The following is an 18,243-nucleotide window of genomic DNA, read 5'->3' as shown; positions in this document are numbered from 1 at the left end:
GCGGCGGTCGGGGCTGTGGCTTTTTCACTCCTCTAACCAACCTGGCTAGGCCATGCTTAAAGCTTTAAGTGTAGATCAAGCCTAAGTCTTACACACTCTTTTTTTTCCTTAAAAAATTTCCCACATGCTGTTGTAATGCAGATGATTCAGTGAAGGGCTGAGAGCCCCAGCTTTCCCCAGTAGGGGATGGATCTGGCTGGGAATCGTCCCCTAGGGAAGGGCTGGTCCCTTTGATTGAGACCTCTGGAGCCACACCAGCTAAAATGCTTGCACGGCTTCTCCCTTGCCTGGGGGTGGGACTGAGTGGGATTCCTCCTGTTTTAACTGTGCTGCATTGCTCGGGGGTGGGAGTGATCATGGTCCTCTAGGCTGAGGGGATGGCAAGAGGGGTTGGACCCTGAGCAACCCTGCCCCACTGTCATTGGACCACCTGAGTTCTTCCTCCTGAATCAAGTGAACCTGGGGACTAGGCACAGAAATGGGCAGTATTAGAAGCCAGATCCCATCCCCACCCCGTTTGATTCCTGCACTTCGATCAATGGTGTTAGCTGGAGACCCCCCTTGCAGAGGGAGATCTGCCTGGCTTGTTCTCCTGGTTGCCTGTGGAAACCCTTGTCTGTATTGACTGGGCACTGGTGTTACCATGGGGACGGGTGATGCCTCCAGCCTAGTATTAATTGGTGCTATAGGGAGATGTGGCTGCAACAGCAGGAAGCTGATTCCACTCCCCAGCATGGGGCACTGGGGATAGCTGCCCCCTGGGATGGGACATCTGCCCCTCGCCTGCTCTCCTCCTCTGCTTGGCCTTTTACTTTCCCTGGTTTCTCTCTCTCCCTAGGCTGGGTTCCTCATGGGCCAGGATCTCCCCCCTCCAACCCGTTCTGCTCCGGGATGTCTTGCTGTGCCATGTCCAGGTCTGCTCAGTGAGGCTACCTGAATGGGGAACTTGCTCAGTGCCCAGGGCTCCCCTGGGTGACTCGCCCTGGACCAGAGGGATTGGGAAAGAGCCTGGCCTTCTGCTCAGCTTGAAACAGCCCCGTGCTCTCTCCAACCCACCCTTGTCCTGGGGCTTTTCCCTGCTCTCCCCCATGTAATCACTGCCTGGCTGTGGCTAACCATGTGGGGCGTGACATGGAGGGAGCCTGTGTCCCATCCCCTCTCCCCCTGCTGGCTCCCATGTGTCGTTCAGGAAGAGGGGAGCCAAGGGGGTGGGAGAGATGGGGTGACCATGGAGCTTTATGAGTGTGATGCTCCCTACCCCACCTGCCCTAGAGGCAGCAGCAGTCACCTGCATGATGGCTAGGTGTGGGGAGGGAAGACTTGGGGCACCCCTGTTGCTAAGCAAAGGGGTTTTCCAGGGGCACCATCTGGCCCCCTCATCTACCCCCAGCCAGTTCTCTGATTTGTGATGAGAGGATCCTGCAAACTCTCCCCACCCCCCTGGGAATCCTGGGAAGTGTGCTTGGGCAGGGAGTTGCTGGAAGCAGGAGGCTCTCACCTAGCCCCTTTCCCTGGGGCAGACTGTCTTTCTCCAGCCCAATCTGGTCTGATTATTTCAAACCATGGGGCTCCCTGTCCATCCAGATGCTTTAGCTTCTCCATTGGCCCTGAATAATCCCTTGCCCTCTGGTTTAGCCTTCACTTGCCTGCAGACTGTTTCCCTATCAGCCCTGAGTGACTTGCCATGGGGCTGGGGCTGCCCCCTGGTACTAAGGGCAGTGGGAGTCACACAGGTGATGGTCCCTGCCAGCTAAGCCGTGCTCTGATCTGTGCCCATCTCTGCTCCCACTCACCATGGCTGGCGGCAATGCTGGCTTCCCAGGGAGGCCTGGGTGGAGGTTGGGGCTGGTGGTGCTGCCTGCAGCTGTCAGTCAACCAAGTTAAGCTCTTGTAACCTTCATGCCGACCTCGGTCCCTCCGGCCCCGCGAGGCTCTGAACTCCCTGCATACTCTCTGGCTTAGAACTGGGCGAAGCAACGTTCGAGGTGGGGTGGCTGGAGACGGGGGCTTTGTACACCCTGCTCTGAGACAGGATGGCTCTGGGGTGGGGGGCAGAGCTGGGCTTAGCAGCCTAGGGGGTGTCTCCCTGCAGCAGTGTAGGGAGAGCCAGTCCCCTCTGCTCCTGCACAGGAGGTCTGGGCATGCGCTGCCTCCAATCCCACTGGCCCTTTTACAGCCATGTCCGATTGCAAACTCCTCCCTGATTCACAGCCCTCGCCCCCAACTCTCTTGCCCTAGTGAAGGGGTTTAGGGCTGGAGGGCAGCAGGCAGGGCTGGCGCGGCGCTGTCAGTGCATGGTTGCTTTCCTCCTCCCTCCCCTATTATGAGAGGAAGGATCCGAATCCGTCTGCTCCTCTCCCTGGCCTGTTGGATTTGTGGACACTGAAGTGCTGGCTAGGGGGCACTACCCACCCTCTAGGCAGACCCAATGTGGCAGGGATGGCTGGTGCTGCTGTGGCTGGACTGATGACCTGGAAACCCGTATTATGTCAGCCTCTGCTTGATTCTCAGCAGTATCTCTCTCATGACTGTCCAACTGGCAGCTCCAATCCTCTTAGGGAGCAGCGCTGGGCTCTCGCTGTAACAAGATTATGAGCGGCCGCCCCAGCCCTTCCCAGTGAACATGGGGGATGTGTGCATGTGCACAGCCACATGGCACCCTGGTGCTGTGTGAACACGCATGGCGATGGCTGTGGGGGGAGCGCAGACCTGCACAGGTGCGACTTGGCAGGCTGTATATGAAACACGTCAACGCACACATCCGTGAACATGTACAGACCTCGGTGCTCACCAGAGCACGTGGAGTTTCATGCCTCCCCTGCCCATGCACAGGGGCTCTTGAGCCCTTCACCCAATACTCCTCTCCCAGGCAGTGCCTTCCCTCTTTGCATTCCCATTGCAGAAGCCACCTGGCTAGCGGCAGATCTGTGGACCCTGGGCCCTACATTCGGAGCCCATGATGTGTGAGGGTCCCCGGGGCACCAGCTCCCCGCTGGTGGGGGGGAGTGGGAGGAGGGGACAGACCCCCAAACAAGAGAAGAATTGGCAGAGCTAGCTGTGTGGGAAGCCTAGGGCTGGAATAGTTGTGGGGCTGTGGGTAGAGATTGAGGGGCATTGGGACCCAGGGCTGGAAGAGGGGGCACTGGGTTGAGATTGTGGGGGCAGGGGCAGTGCAGGAGGAGGATGTAACTGGAGCACCCAGCGGCCCCTGTGAGTTGCGCTAGGGAGTGATCACATCCTGCTGCGCTAGTAGGAGGCGGCGAGGGAGCCTGGGGGCCACTTGGAAGCAGATGCTGCTTCTCCTGCCCATCTCCCCAGAGCCGCTCCGCAGCCGCTACTGGTGGATAAAGTTCTGTGAAGTCGTTTCTTAGCAACAGCCATTAGTCCTCTCTTCACTGGAGATTTCACAGCAGGAGACAGATCCCACCTGGTGTGTGATGGGCCCAGACCCTCCCTTCCTCAGCCGGTCTGCTCTCAGCAGGGATCCACCACCCCTCCCTCCTGCCCCGCCCCCTGGCAGGTCTGGGTATTGAGGAAACAGCTGTAGCAGCCTGACAGGGGAAGATTTTGGCCTGGTGCTGGAAGCCCACTATAATGACTTTTGCACCAGACTGCAGCTCTGTAAATGGTGGTGGTGCTGCTGGATTTTAACAGGGAAAGCGCAGGGGCCCAGGTCCCCAAAGGTATTTAGGCACCAAACTCCCATGGATTTCAGTGCGAGTTTGGTGCCTAAATACCTTGGGGGATCTGGGCCAGACATTTCCTGCCCCTCTTGGAGGCAGAAGATCAGACTAGCCAGGCCCCTGGGCTGATCGAGTCTGGCGGTTGCAGTGTAACTTGCTGGATGCTGACCCACTGTGGGGCTCAGAGGCCTGGGAAGGACCTTCTGAAGCGAGGAGGACCCACTGGTGAGCGTGTGTTGTGTCCCCTTCTGTCTGCTCCACAGAGGAGCTGAGCCTGTTGCAGCCCCCAGCGGGGCAGCAGCTCGAGCTCTCAGCTCCGGAGGCACCCGGGCAAGTGGGCCAGGCTGGCGGTTGTCGCTCTAAAAAGCAGTGTAGGAGCTGGAGATTGGGGCTTGTAGCCTTGAATCTATGGTAGCTCCTGCTGCAGCCCCGAGTGGTTCCTCCCGTGTCTTTAGGCAGGCTGCCTCTAAGCACCTCTCGCCTTTCCTTGGTTGTTGCTGCTCTGTCAGCAGTGCCTGAGCCCCAGCTGGGGGCCTCTCATGCTCTGGAGCCCTGCCCCATGCTGAGCGCTTGGCTGTCCTGCCCTTGTTGGACCTGGGCAGACAGAAGATGTTCTGCAAATTTCCTCTTCCGTTGCTCTTCTCTCTCCCCAGCTGCCTCCACTCCCCCTCCCCCCAGTTCATCCCAGCACTGGCCCAGTTATACCCCATTTCCCCACTGTGGATTCCCAGCTGTGGCCCCTCTCATCACGGTAATATCCTTTCACCTGCTCTCCTATCCCATCCCAGCCCCTCTGATCACACAGGTCTGTGTGCTCGGCCTTGGGCTGACTTCACTCCTCCCTACTTGGCAGTTCACCAGCCTGGGCAGGGGGCTGCTTTTCCCACCCTCTGGATGTGCTGCGTCCCGCTCAGCTGGCTGACAGCTGGCTCAGGGGAGAGACCCTGGCTCTCTGCGCTGACCCTTGGTGGCTGTAAACCCTCCGGGCCAGCTTACCACATCCTGCGATTGAGTGATGGCACCGGGGCGCTGGCCCCAGCTGGCTGTGCTGGAGGAACTGCTGAGGACAGGCTACTGCCTGGCAGGCTGGTGCATCATCAGTGTTTTTCCCCCTGGGTTGAGGAGCTCGCCCATGGCAGAAATATGGGGTGAGAGCCCTGACCCAGGTAGGGGCTGTTCTCCCGCAGGTCTCCTCCTTGCTCGTGATTCTTGTCTCCTCTGCTAAGCTCTGTAACATACCTTGCAGCACCCTGCGAATCCCTGTCACCCGGGAGCAGGCTCTTTGACACCGATTCTTCCTTCTGTCGGCGGCTAACCCCCTGTCATTGCCACAGAGCAGGAATTAGGGGATGGGGGGGACAGGCTGGTGGCAGTGACCAGCAGCACCCAGACCTGCCTCAGAAACTCTGCCTCATGCAGACTGGGGCTCTCACAGCTCCATTTCCACCCTCCGCTGAGCAGGATTAGGTGGGATGTGTCTGGGAGCAGGAGTCCCAGGTGTGGCTTCAGGGGCAGATTCTCCTAGCCCCATGCCCTGGAGCTGGGTCGGAGCTGGTTCTGGGAGTGTGGTCACACTGGCTCTCAGGCAGTTCAGGTCCTGCTGGCTGAGCATGACTGTTTGCTGGCCGGGGTGAAGTCAGAAGCGGCTGGCTCCTGGCACTCCAGCCCTTCTGCAGAACAGGAACCCTTCCGGGCAGTTCACGGGGTTAGGGCATAGGGACTGGCAGGCCCCACTGCCCCTGGGCAGGGAAATGGAGGAGCAAGGGCTGTGATTAGCTCTTCCGTTGTCTGGTTATTCTCTGCAGCTCTGTGGGTTCAGGCCCAGGTGGCTTACGGGGCTTGGTCGGCTCTGGTTCCCAGCTGCTGGGCCGTGTCCTGGGTTTGCCCCAGTTGGGCTCCTCACCCTGGCCGCATTCTGGATGGTGCATGCCTTGCTAGGCCAGGCTCCCTGCTCAGGGCCCCCAGTGCCTGGAGTAGGGACATTCCCTGTGGAGACATGTGGTCTATGCAGCCACCCCAGGCTCCTGAGGAACAAGAATCCTGACTCCAGCTCTCTTGGAGTAGGCAGTGAAGGCGACGTGGGGTCCTGCTGAGTCCCTGGAGCTGCCCTGCGCGGCGCTGAGCATGAGTCAAAGGGCGCGGCCCTCCGGTCACCAGTGCAGAGAATTGAGCTCAGGCCCCTGAACCTTCTCCAGCTTAGTTCTGAGCCCGTGCAGCTCTCCGGAGTGGCCTGACATCAATGCATGCACCCTCCCTTGCCTCCTGTTACCCCTGCTGGAATCTGGGCTTTTTGCCCTCCATCTAAGGGGGATTGGTGTGCAGGGGGTGGGAGTTCGTCAGTGCAGCTTATGTATACGTCATCTTCCAGAGCCCTAGCTATGTGCAGACTCCTTTCCCTCACCGAGTGCCCCAGACTGTGTCCCTTGGGGTTTGTGCCTTTCTGCTTCTGGGGCCCATTTAGGGCAGGTAATTTAAACATCCTATTGCCCCCTCCCCCTCTCTAGCTGCTGGGATGAGAAATGGAAGGGGGATCTCTTGCCTGATCATTCTGTGCATGTGATCTGCAGCCTTGAATGAGTGGGGCTGGCCTCCAGCATCTGCCCAGGGGCTTTTCATGGCCCGTCTCACACAAGGAAGGAGGAGCAGGTTGCTGGGTGCAGGTTGGCCAGGGAAGCAGTGTCTCCCTGTAGCATCCTGTCTGTGTCCCGAGTGTTGGGTTATGGACTCTCTCTCCGCTGAGAGGAGATGGGGGCTCTCGCCACTTGCCCTAGTTCTGAGGCTGCTAGCCCCAAAGAGGGGCCTCCTATCCATCAAGAGAGAACCTCATTCAGGAGTGAGGGGCTGGGTCTCTGGGCATCAGCTAGGGGCAGCTGCTTACATTGAAGGGGAGGATGCAGAATTAACTTCCCTGCAAAACCTCCCTCTGCACCATGTGAGTAGGAAAGGTAGGGTCTTGTGTGCCCCATCAACCCGAAGCCATGCAGCCTGGCCCCCTCTCTCGGCCCAGCTGAGGGGACCCTCTGGACGAGGGGCTGATGCTGTTTAAGCCTTTGAGGTTCACAGGGCTGGCCAAGTGTAGAAAGGGGGCTCCATGCTTTCACAGGGGCATTGCTGGGAACAGTGCCTGGGCCCATGGGCCCGAGTGCTAGGGAAGGCCACTGCAGCTGAGCGAGTGGGACCAGAGTGCTCACTTGTGTTGCTAGATCTAATGACTGTGCTGGCCAGTAGCACCTGTCATGGGTTTTAAGGTAACTGCACCAGCATTCCCTTCTGCCCCTACCCTCCTTGGTCTTCTCCAGGAATTTCCAGCCACCTCTCAGGTCTCCAGTCATCAGTTGTCTCTGGACCTGTGTTTTCTGATGGGGACAGGCAGGGACCTGTGTTCCACTCCCTTCTGAGGGGGGGGACAGGGGTTTACGGCTGCACAGCTCTGTGCCGTACGCTGCAGTGTCCCCAGCAAGCCGCTCTGCCTAAAGGCTAATCCCTGGGCTTGCTTCCTCTCCCAGGGCTGTGAGCAGTGTGTTGCCAGCAGTTACAAGTTACCCCTGGCTCTTCTGAACAAGCACTTTTATTCTTGCGTAAAAACCCTCCTAAAACCAATGAAAGTGCTTTGCCGTGGTCTGACGCTTGGGTGAGGTCACCCATCAATCTTATGGGGCCCTGGTAAGTCAAAATCTCCCCAACCTTCCAGAGAGGTTGGGGCTCCCCGGGGACAGAAGGTCCCTGTCTATTTGCTGAATCAAAACGAAACCCTTGAGTCGGTTTAAATGCAGCCTATTTATCTCCTCAGCTCTTTCCTTGTCTGTTGCTCTGTGGGGACCCAGTCTGAACCAGCACATGTCAGCCTCCATCTGGGGGTGGGGTGGGGGTAGGAATGGACCTCTCCACAGGTGTTTATAACCTGAGTGATTCACCTTAATCATCCCCATCTGTTTTTCATTCCTGGTGGAGCTGTGGGAACCCTGCCCCTGGAGTTGCATGCAGTTCCTGGCCCACTGTGGTACATCAACCTAATATCACATGGTCCCCAAAGCTATGTCATGTGGTTGCAAAATCTGTCGTAGCACCAACCTGGGAAGTGCAGGGCTGGCCCTTCTCCTGCCCTACAATGCTGTGAGCATCCTGAATGGGCCCTGATTAGCTCTATCTCCCAGGGCTCAACCTTGGCCTCCCCCCTCTCTGATGAGAGGATGCCCAGCAGCTGCATTTTCAGCCCCTGCGTTGCCTGTGGCACCAGCTCTGGATTCCTCTCCGCATCAAATGATGGACAAATGGTGTCTGCGGGAAATACCGTCCCCTGTATTGCTTTTACGCTGCCACAGGGATCCCACCCTACCCTGTGTGAGCGGGCCCTCCCCTGCCTGCATGCTGCAGAACCCCCCCCCCCACCCCCAGCATTCAGCAGCAGCAGCAGCTCCCTGGCTCCATAGCCCTTTGGCTAAGAGTGAGTCATGGGAGCTGAAGGGCGGTCGGTCCCAATCTGTCAGGGGCCCAGGCAGCCGAGTGCGGGGGAGTTCCCGGCTCTGCGCTATGCCCTCCCCATCAGGCTGCACTGGGAGTAGCTGTGTTTCGGAGTGCAGGGAGGCTGCTCATACCAAGCAGTGCTGTTAGCATGCTGAGCACGCCAGCGCTGGCCGTAAATGCCTTTGACATTGGATAAAGCCAAGCAAGGAAATTGATGTTCTTTTCCATCCTATTAGCAGGAGCTTAGTTCCAGTGAGGAGAAAATGATGATTAAAAGGGTCAAGTCCTCTCTGCTTCAAACACCCCGTACCTTGGACACTGTGTTTCCTAGCGCAGCTCAGGAATGTTCTGGTGGGGCGAGCACAGTGGGAGGCTGGGATGTGGGGCACTCTGCACAAACAACCGCTTTGGGGTGGGGGGAGCGTGGATCCTGGGGCTGTTGCCTTGGGGAGGGGGGAGCGGCATGGGGTTTTGCTGCCTGTGGGGGTGGGGCAGCTCTGCCCTCCTCTGTGCTGGGCATGCACAAGAGTCCTGAGAAAAGACAAAGGAGATCTCCCCCCACTCGGTCATGGCAGTTGCACCTGGGGCCCCTAGTGGGCTGCAGCCCCAAGCCTGGCCAGTGCTCTTGCTGCATCTTCTGTGCTGTTGGATAAAATCATCATCCCTGCAGTGAGCCTTTGCCATGTGAGCAGGGAGGGGGTCGGGCCTCTGGAGGGGTGCAGAGAAGGTGGAGGAGGCCAAGCATGGTCTCGGCAGCAAGAGGAGCCAGGGCTGATGGCAACAGTTGCCAGCTCAAGCAGCAGGCAGTAGGCAGCAGCAGAAGATGGCCAAGGATAGCACAGGCTGGAATCTGCTAGATCTCATAACACACACCCCCCCTTTTGGGGTGGGGTCCAGCCACTGCTTCACCCTTTGGTGCCCAACTGCACTCTGCTGGTGGTGGCGTGGAGGAAATTCTTTCCTGACCCTTGTGGTCAGCAGCAGATGCCCTGAAACTGGGGATCAGCTCCCCCTTCCTGAGATCTGTAGCAAGATGAGAGGTGACCCCTTTTCTGCACACTCCTGGAGCAGCCGGCGGGTTGGAGGGATGCACTTGTGGAGAGGGGAGGGGAAGGGTTCCCTGGATTTGGAGAGGTTCCTGCCTGGGAGGGGAGCCTGGCACAGTGCAGGGGGGGCCTTGACCTTGTCCCCTTGAACCTTTTCCTCACAGGTCAGCAGAGTCTTGCGGCCGGGAGGCCGTTTCATCTCCATCACCTTCGCCCAGCCGCACTTCCGCAAGCGCCATTATGCCCAGCCCGCCTATGGCTGGTCCCTGCGTCATGCCACCTACGGCAGTGACTTCCACTACTTCCTCTACGTTATGTGCAAGGGCCAGGAGCTGTCCCCTGCCGACTTGGTGCTGGGGCAGAGACTCCACGAGCTGGCCTGCCCCGCCCGCCCGCCCAGCTTCCTCCAGGCCTTGGACAGCGAGGATTATCTCAGTGCTATTGAGCTGTGAGCGGGAAGGGCCTGCCACTGTTGTAGCAGCAAGGAGTTCTCCAGCCGACATGGGGGTCTAACCAGCCGGTGCCAGCAGCCAGTCCCAGATTCATGGGGCTGGGTGACAGTGAGCTCTTCTAATCCAGTGCCTTGCCTGTGGCTGGCAACAGGAGCCCAGCCTATCCTGCCAGGCACCCGGGCGCTGTGAGACCAAAGGGAACGGTGCTTTGCAGCCAGCTCAATAAAGTCGGTTTCTCTCTAGTCCCCTAGCTCAGCCCCTCATCCTGGTGCTGTCAATCTCAAGGTTTCTGCATGTGGGTATGTTCTCAAGGGCCACCTTGTCCCAGGACCCCAGACACCCCCTGCCCCATGAAGGTCTGGCCTGTGAAGAGGAGGGATAGTTCAGTGGTTTGAGCATTGGCCTGCTAAACCCAGGGTTGTGAGTTCAATCCTTAAGGGGGCTATTTAGGGATTGGAGTGGAATCTTTTCAGGGACCAGACTGGACTAGATGACCTGTCAAGGTCCCCTCCAGCTCTATGAGATAGGTACATCTCCATATTAGACTACAGGTCCAAGCGGCCACGGGGGTCAGGCTGCCTTGGGGGACTGTTGTGTGTACAGCTCTGCTCCCCCCTGCCCCTCCATAGCAGGGTGGCTGCAGCCTGTCCCTCCAGCCCCAGCCGTGGGGGTGACACAGGGAGCGCCTCACATCTGGCTGCAGAGCCCAGCGGGAGAGGAGTGGAGTGAGGACTGGGAAAGCTTGCTGTAGCACCGCCAGCCCATTGCGGTGTGCACGCTCTGTGGGGCTGGATGTGAGCAACACCCGAAACCTGCTGCAGTTCTGCAGGGAGCCAGGGGCAGGCCAGGCGGAACCGGGGAAGAGCTGGCAACGGGCACTTGTGTGGGGAGGCTCAGGTTGACTCAGCTCCCAGCGCTCTCCCTCCCTGCCCCCAGCTCGCTGGTCTTTGTGGCTGGTAATGAAGCTGCCAGAGAATCCCTGAATCATATTAATTCCCTCCATCCATCTTGGGTGGGGTGAGGGGAAAGGTGCCGGCCTCGCGCGCTCTCATGTAGATTTCGCGGCAGTGCAGAGGAAAAGGGAGGGATTTCAGCATCCGCCACAAGCAAATCGCTCTAATCCAGCTTCCGTGCTCGCATGATTAGGAAGCATTATGCCAGCGAGAAAGGGGCAGGATTCCCAGCTCCCTGGGGAGCTCTGCCCTGCTCAAAGGCTCTTTGTGCAGCTCCCCGGGCAAGGAAACCTGTGGCCTTGCTGGGGTTGGGGGAGGGGTTAGCCCTTGAATTGGATTGAAATGTTTGCCCTGTTGTTTTCCTAGGCCATGTGGCCAGGAGTAGCGGAGGAGGGGGAGAGGCTGGTTATACCATGCACAGTCAGGGACAGATGGGACATGACAACCTACTGCTGCCGGTTTCTGGAGTGAAGCCAGCTCCTGGGCTGGAAGAAGCCACGATACTGAAGTCACCAGGGGCTCAGGCCCTGGGATTCAGGACTCATAGTTACTTGGTCCAGCTGGCTGCCTCTTGTGGGGAGAGGGTGAATTCTGCCCAGTGTTGCTTCAGTTCTGGGCTTTGGCCCTGTGCCCCAGCGTAGAGAACCCAGCCCTTTCCCTGGCATAACTGCTTGCTCCACGGCTAGGAAGGGAATTCGCCCTCCTTGTCCGGTCAGCCTGGGCCTTGCATGAGCCCCTGTCTCCTGGGTTGGGAAGAAGATTCCACTTCCACCATGTCAATTGCTGGCTTCCCCATCTCTTCCCAAGGCTCCCTCTGCCCTGAGGCTGCCGTGCTTTCCCACTGCTGCAGTAGCACAGGTGCCATTCCTAGCATGTCCTGGGGCTGCAGGAATCTGAGCAGGGCGCAGTGACATGGTGGTAAAAACCTCAGCATGAGGTTTACAGTAGGACTCCCCCAGTGGGGCCTGCGCCACCTGCACTACAGCATCAAGCATGGCTGGGTAGGCATGGCTGAGAACCACCCCCATCCTCCTGTGCATTTGCCCTGGCCTCCAGGTTGCCCCTTCACCCGCAGAATATCATTCAGTGTCACTGTGTGACACATACAGGTTTCCAGGGTAGTTCAGTCCTTGAGTGCATCAGCTCCTTCTGCATTGATGGGAACCCTCCCACAAACAACACCCTGAGGTTAAAGTAGGTCTGACCCCTGCCTTTGCTCAGTCCCAAGTTCTCCCCAGGGATCCCTCATGCCACTCTGTGGAGTTAGCTTTCTTCACTCTTGTGCTGCTCTCCCTCGGCTGGCGGGGGCCTACGGATCAGTCCTGCTGCTTTGGGCTGTCTCTGTGCAGCAGACTCACTTGCCACATGTATGTGGGAGCTTGTAAATGTCAGCACTCTCCTTGTTAGTCATCTGGCTGGCTCCCTGTATGCACACACCTTTTCAGCTCCTTGGAGATGCTGCAGCCGCTGAGTCGGAGCTGCGGCACCAGATTGGCTACAAGTCCCTCTCCGCCCACACGTGTCTGAGAAAAACTATTATGTTGCCCAGTGTTTATATTAGCTCTGCATAAAATTTGTGTGCATGAAATCTTTAATGTTGCTCCTGACCTAGATTTATCTGTGCGGATAGAATGAGTGGAAAATGCATTTCACTTTTCAGCTGCCACTTTGGGAGCAGTTGAAGTTAATTGGGTTGATTCTTTCCCATGTGGTCTGCAAGGCTTGTGTAGAATCCATATGGAATGGGCATGGTCACCGTGCAAGCAAGGGGTGGCTGGGGGGAACCGTTTTTCCTGAAGTTCGCCAATTCGCTCTGGAAAGTTCACCGGGGCGATTTGGGGATCTCAGTGCGGTTCCAAGTGAAGAGCTGTCTCCATCGAAGACTCCATGAGTCTAATTTACAGCATCATCGGCTGCATCATTGGCAAACCGCAGGGCTCAGAAGAATGAGTAATCTCAGGGTGATGGGTTTGTGCCTCATGTTGGGTGCAACCCATTATTGTTACAAGGGTAGCGCTGACATTCTCTGACCTGTATTGTGCAGAAGGTGAGACTAGATTAATTTACTGGATCCTTCCAAGCTTAGACTTTCTGAGCCCTGCAGAGCCAACTCTCCTGTAGCCCCAGGAGCTCCTGGTCCAAGCACAGTAGTGAGGCATTTGGGGTAAATTTGCACTGATGCAGCCTCTGTTGTTTGTATTTTGGTAGCATCTGTGGGCCATGATCAGGTCTTGGGGTCCCTTTGTGCTTGGTGCTGTATGTACACGATGACGAGGGTCCCTGCTCCAAGGAGCTATTGTGTGGGCAAATCCAGAGCGTGTCTAAGGTGAACAAGGTGGGACTATATCCCAGCATGAAGTGCATTTAAAAAGCAAAAAGAGCATTCAGCAAAGCAATTCAAGAGGCTTTAACTGATTGGACAGAATGGGTCCCCCGTTACATTCCCAGGGGACTGAAGGCGAAAGCAGGCAGAGGAGGAGCTGGCATGAGAGGGGAGCTGGACTACACCTCTTTGGGCTCAAACACCCCTATTCCTGCCACCACCTGGGCCTCCCGCTGTCTGGTTTGGCTGCCTCTGATTTGTGTTCTGGCTCTTTGGGAGGGATCTGTGGGTGGGTAGGAACTAGAGTAAGACTGAAGGTGCCAAGAGCATCGCCTGCAGAGAACATGCCAGAATAACTGAACTTGTGAAATCGCAAATGGCTCCTGGTCCCCCAAAAGCAGAGACTCTTGCTGGCTGGGGCACCTGCCTCTCTCCATCTGCCTGTTTGCTAGAGAACGCCTCTGCAACTCGGAACGTGACGGGAGCTGCAGCAGCTGAGCCGTGGGGCCTGGCTGTGCAAGTGCAGAAGTGTGTTCTGGCTGCTCCCTTCAGGCATGGGCGGGGCCCAGGGACGGCTTTGCTCTTTGGCAGCTGCCAGAGCTGCCGCCTGTGTCACCAGAGGTTGATAGCCCCACGAGGAGGCAAACAGACAGTGAGTCAGAACCACTCTCTCGCTCGCTGTCCTGGGACACGGAAAGCCTTGTGCGGGGTGAGGCCGTGGAATGCTGGGCCTTGGCTGTGGTGATGGGTGGGGTGTGATGGGCCAGCTGCCGGGCGGGAGAGCAGGGGCTCTTGAAGGCCAGGCCATGGCCACTATGTCAGGAACCAAGGATGGGCACAGTCAGGAGTTAACTGGTTACAAATTGCACACGTCAGTTTGAGCCCAAGCAACAGCCTCGGTGCCATCACAGCTGGGTTTCCACAGCCGCAGCCAGCATGCCTCACTCTGCTCTCCAAGGATGCTCTGAGCAGCTAGCCCGCAGGGCCCCAGAAACAGCCACCTGCTCCAAAGACAAGGGGGAGGTTTGTTCTGGATGATGCGGTTCCTTATGCAAAACCCGTAACTTCTCTGTCTGGGGCTACAGTAGCTGTTTGGGATCACCGAGCCCTTCCTGGGACTGTCACTTGCGGCTTCCTCTGGCTTATGCCACCTGTGAGACACTTCTTCCCTGCAGGTGGTGGTATCCCTGGCCAGAATTGCGACTTCAGCATCTAGAGAGATGTCCTAATGCTTCCAGCTCCCTGGCTGGGAGTGACCGAGGAGGGCTGAGAGCTCACCAGCTGCCCTTAGATTAAGCCAGGCTTTCAGCCAATGGACTTATTTTTTTTAAATAATTATTTGGCATCTCATGAGCGACCAGCCCCAGAGGGCCAACTCCTTAGCAGGTGTAAATCAGCATTACTCCATTGAGGTCAGTGGCCCAGTGCAGATTTCCAACAGCTGAGGCCCTGACCCACAGGATTCAGTAGCACAGTTTGGGCTGGGCTGGACTCTTTCCTTGCTGACAGGGTCACAGTGCAGATGCCTGCAAGTTACCTGGTGTGACTCCATCAAATTCCATCCCTCTGGTGGCCCATGAACTGATCTGCTGCCAGCCTGCTGGGAAACTGGGCCCCTTTGCTAGGGGGCTGGCAAGAGGTATGAAAATGGATAAGCTCCGATGCGAGTGAACAGGTTGGGTAGCATGTGGTGGATTCGAGGGGGAAAGCAAACTGCTCAAGCCCCTGGTGTGTTAGCAAGGATTGGGGTAGGCTGGGGGTAGATGCCTGTGCCACCTCGAACATCCAGAAGCAAAGGGAAGGGTTCTCCAGCAGCACCTGGCTGCAACGCTGGCAGCTAGAAAGCTGCAGGAGCTGGGTCACTCATAGGCATCCTGAGCCCGTGAGGCCCCCCCCCACTAGTACAGGGGGTACCCAGCACCACTTGGCTCCAAGCCCGTCCATCTCTGAAGCCATTGTAAAAAGAATGTTTGGCAAAGCCCAGCTTCAGCACAGGGCCTACGCAAATAAACACGTGAACTGACAGTGTCACTGGCCTATCGCGAATGGTCTGTGTCTGGAGGCCCACTGGCGGGAGGTACGGCCCGGCACTTTGCAGTGTCAAATGCCTTGACGTGATGCTGGCCCCAGCATCCTGCGTGTGAGGGGAGGTGACTGCTCACCGTTGCCTTTTGGTAGCTCAGCAAGCCTTGGGGTGGGGGATCCGGGGGGGTGCTGTACCAGCATCACTAACTGGCCTTTTGTACAACACTACCCAGGGCAGGTGATGGCATTTAAATGGCACTCTGGGCTGGAAGTAAAGGGGAGACAGTTTCTGGCTCACAGGGGGATGTACTTGGTTCTTGCCAGGATATGCTCTGCATAGGGACAGGTCTAGCCAGATCAGCAGCCCAGTGATGTGGTAAAACAGGGATCTGCACAGTGCCAGCCTCTTCCTGTCCTATTAAATCTCTGGGCACAGTTGCCATGTTATAGGAACTTTTTTCCCAGTGTGCTTTTTGGGGACTGGCCCTTTAAATTTAGCAGCGACATGCAACTGCAGCCCTGAAGTAGCAATCTGTCACCTGGGAGCTGCTGGCAGCCTCTCTGGGAGGTGAGGCCCTGTTATCCCCCGCTTCTTAATGCTGAGGAGAAAGCAGGTTTCTCCAGACCCCTTACTCCTGGGGGAGAGAGTCTTGTGTGCGGAGCAGGACCCACAGGATCTGGGAAAGTGCACTGGGGGACACCTTAGTGCACAGAGTTATGGGGGAGGACTGGGTTTACAGGTGGCCTGATCAAAGCCGTACCCATTCCCACAGTAAATTACCCCTGTGCTTGATCCCTTCCAGGAGCCAGACCATGGGCTGGAGCTTGCAGCCAGCAAGGTGTCGCTAACCATTAGTCTTATGAACCATGCTTTAAGCCTCACCAGCTAAAAGGTCACGATGGGGACAGAGAACGCGCAGGGAAGGGGACTGTCGGTAAGTGCTGAAGGCTGGGGCAGGATGGGCTTTGCAAGAGGCTAGGGGAGTTGGCTTCCTCCCCTTGCCCTTGTGAGGGGTGGGGGGAAGTTGGGCAGAGGGGAACCTGCTCTCAGGAAGGCAGGTTAACTCCCATCTCACAGTGCTGTGCAGCCCCTGGAGGGGAATCTCTTCATCCTGCTAGCCCAGCATTTGAGGTGACCCAGGCCTCACCCAGTCAGCTCCCTGGGAAACCCTGGCAGGATAGTCCATGGAAACCGATGGAGGTCTGCGCCAAGTCAATCGCATTATTCAACACCCCTCTGTGGTACGGCAGCCCCTGACAGATCAGGCTGCAGAGAGGCTCTGGCCCTTCCTCATGGGTGCTGCTCTGTGAGGCTGGCTCTGGGCTGGGCTTCGTTTACACTGGCGTATGTTGGGTGACCTCTACCAGAGAGACAGACACCTGCACTCAAGCAGAGGGGAGCTGCTTTCCTTTCTCCCTTTCACCCTCTTGTGGCTGGGCTTTGCCGCTTTGCCAGACCAGCTGGGCTGAATCAGAAATGCCTTGCAGCTGTATTAGTTAAGGAACCTTCTGGCCTGACCCTGGGTGGAAGGGGCAGATCTGTTCCCTTGTCCCGCAGGTTCAGATTTGGAAACAGCCACAATCAAGGCTATGAGAAGCAGCAGCAACTCTTTATGATTAAAGAGTTGGGGCTGTTTGTACTGGGGGGAACCTGGTTCCAAGCTTCCCATACTCCCGTTGCTGATTGTAGTTTGCATAAGATTCATAGATTCTAGGGCTGGAAGGGACCTCGAGAGGTCATCAAGTCCAGTCCCCTGTCCTCATGGCAGGACCAAATACTATCTAGACCATCCCGGATAGACATTTATCTAACCTACTCTTAAGCCTTCATTCCGTTGGGCTGTGAGCCCTGTGTGGGAGAGGCTGTCTCCCTGTGTGGCTGGATAGGACCCAACATATGGTGGGCCTGAAGAGTTTACACCCAGGTAATTCTATGGATGGTAATCCAGATTTACACCCATGTCAGTGAGAGGAGAAATGGTCTCTCTGGCTGCTACCAGAGTATAACTCATACTAGCTCATTAGTGCTGGTCACTCAGCCTGCAGCTTCCAGCCTAGGGAGGCCTCTTCCATCTAGGAGCCTCACAAGCCTGTCTCTGGATAAAGGACATCAGGTCCAATCCTACCCCATGGGGAATTGAAGGGGCTTCCCCCCGATGCACGCAGGGTCAGTGGGAGACCAAAGCGCCAGTGCTGCAGGGAGCATCCTGTGCAAGCATTAGGCTGCTGGAGGAAGCCCCCTGGTACAGGCAGGGACTTTGCCATGGGCTGTGGTCGCCACTAGAATGTTCTTTGTGGAAACAGCCCTTTAGTTTGAGGGGATGCAGTCGAATGGGACCCCTGCCTACCCATGCGGATCCGACTTCAGAACCGGGGCCTTACATGGGCTCCTCAGGGCAGGGGCTGGGTCTGCTTTTTGCTGATGGTGTGAATACTTCAGTAGCAGTCACTGCGGGGAAGGCCTGTCCCAGTGCCCCCTGCTCTGCACTACTGTGACCCCCTGCAGGCAGGTGCCAGCCGGAATCCCAGGGAGAGGCAGACATCTGCCAATCTGATTCGAGAGTGAGATGTAGAAGGGGACCACGCTGTTAAAAGGTATGAATGTAAAATGTGTACCTGAGAGACTCCAACTGGTGCTGAAAATCCAGAGGCTTTGGAGGCAAATTCCTCTTTCCTGCAGCTCAGGGGGCACAGACAGGAGCATTCAGAGAGCTGGGGATATGGATCAGCAAGGGCGAGATCTGTAGGCAGCTGTGTTCCACCATTGGGCCTGTGCCCACAGGCTTCCCTTGCCAGCAGAGGGAGATTAGAGACACTCAACTGCAGGAGGCTCAGATCCCGAGGTACCCCCCTTCTCCAGATCCTGAGCATTTTGGGAATGGGCGTTTATTCATGTCAGTGTGTGACGAACTGGGAAAGTTCTTAATGTTTTCTCTGAATACTGTGTTGGTGCCTCAGTGTCCCCATGGCAGTTCTTAAGTATCTGGCAGAGCAAAGGGCCAGTGCACCTAAATGTCTGACACTCTGTCTCCTAGCAACTGATGGCCTGGGCCCCTCCCCTGCAAAGGTGCCAGCTGAAGGTGTTGGATCAGGGGGGATCAGGTGACCTCCTGGCCCGGGAAAGGGGCTGAGGAGAGAGGAGGGGCTGGGAGGGGTTGTTAGTCTGGAGCTGGCTGGGGTCAAGGGTGGAGGGCAGACCTGGGGGTCTGGCTCACTGCCCCCCAGAATGGACCCAGCCGAGGGGTCCGGTTCGCTGTATCTACAAGCTCTGTTTTAGACCCTGTTCCTGTCATCGAA

The 18,243-nt window shown here is 57.2% G+C and overlaps 1 protein-coding gene and 1 long non-coding RNA gene across 2 annotated transcripts in view; both read left to right on the top strand.

Annotated features, from left to right (window-relative positions):
- Positions 1-9,675, top strand: part of EEF1AKMT4 (EEF1A lysine methyltransferase 4) — a 33,156-nt gene extending 23,481 nt beyond the window's left edge. The window contains exon 3 of the mRNA XM_050964309.1: positions 9,358-9,675. Within this exon, the coding sequence (XP_050820266.1) occupies positions 9,358-9,645 (288 nt within the window). The 3' untranslated portion in view covers positions 9,646-9,675. The remainder of the gene's footprint in view (positions 1-9,357) is intronic.
- An 18-nt stretch (positions 9,676-9,693) lies between these two features.
- LOC127056466 (uncharacterized) lies at positions 9,694-11,515 on the top strand. Its single transcript, XR_007775821.1, has 2 exons — positions 9,694-9,944; positions 10,965-11,515. It is a non-coding gene; the product is annotated as an uncharacterized LOC127056466 (long non-coding RNA).
- Positions 11,516-18,243: the final 6,728 nt, after the last annotated feature.

Source organism: Gopherus flavomarginatus, chromosome 8, assembly GCF_025201925.1.
Source record: "Gopherus flavomarginatus isolate rGopFla2 chromosome 8, rGopFla2.mat.asm, whole genome shotgun sequence".
Lineage (NCBI taxonomy): Eukaryota > Metazoa > Chordata > Testudines > Testudinidae > Gopherus > Gopherus flavomarginatus.
This window is presented reverse-complemented; position numbering and strand designations above follow the sequence as displayed.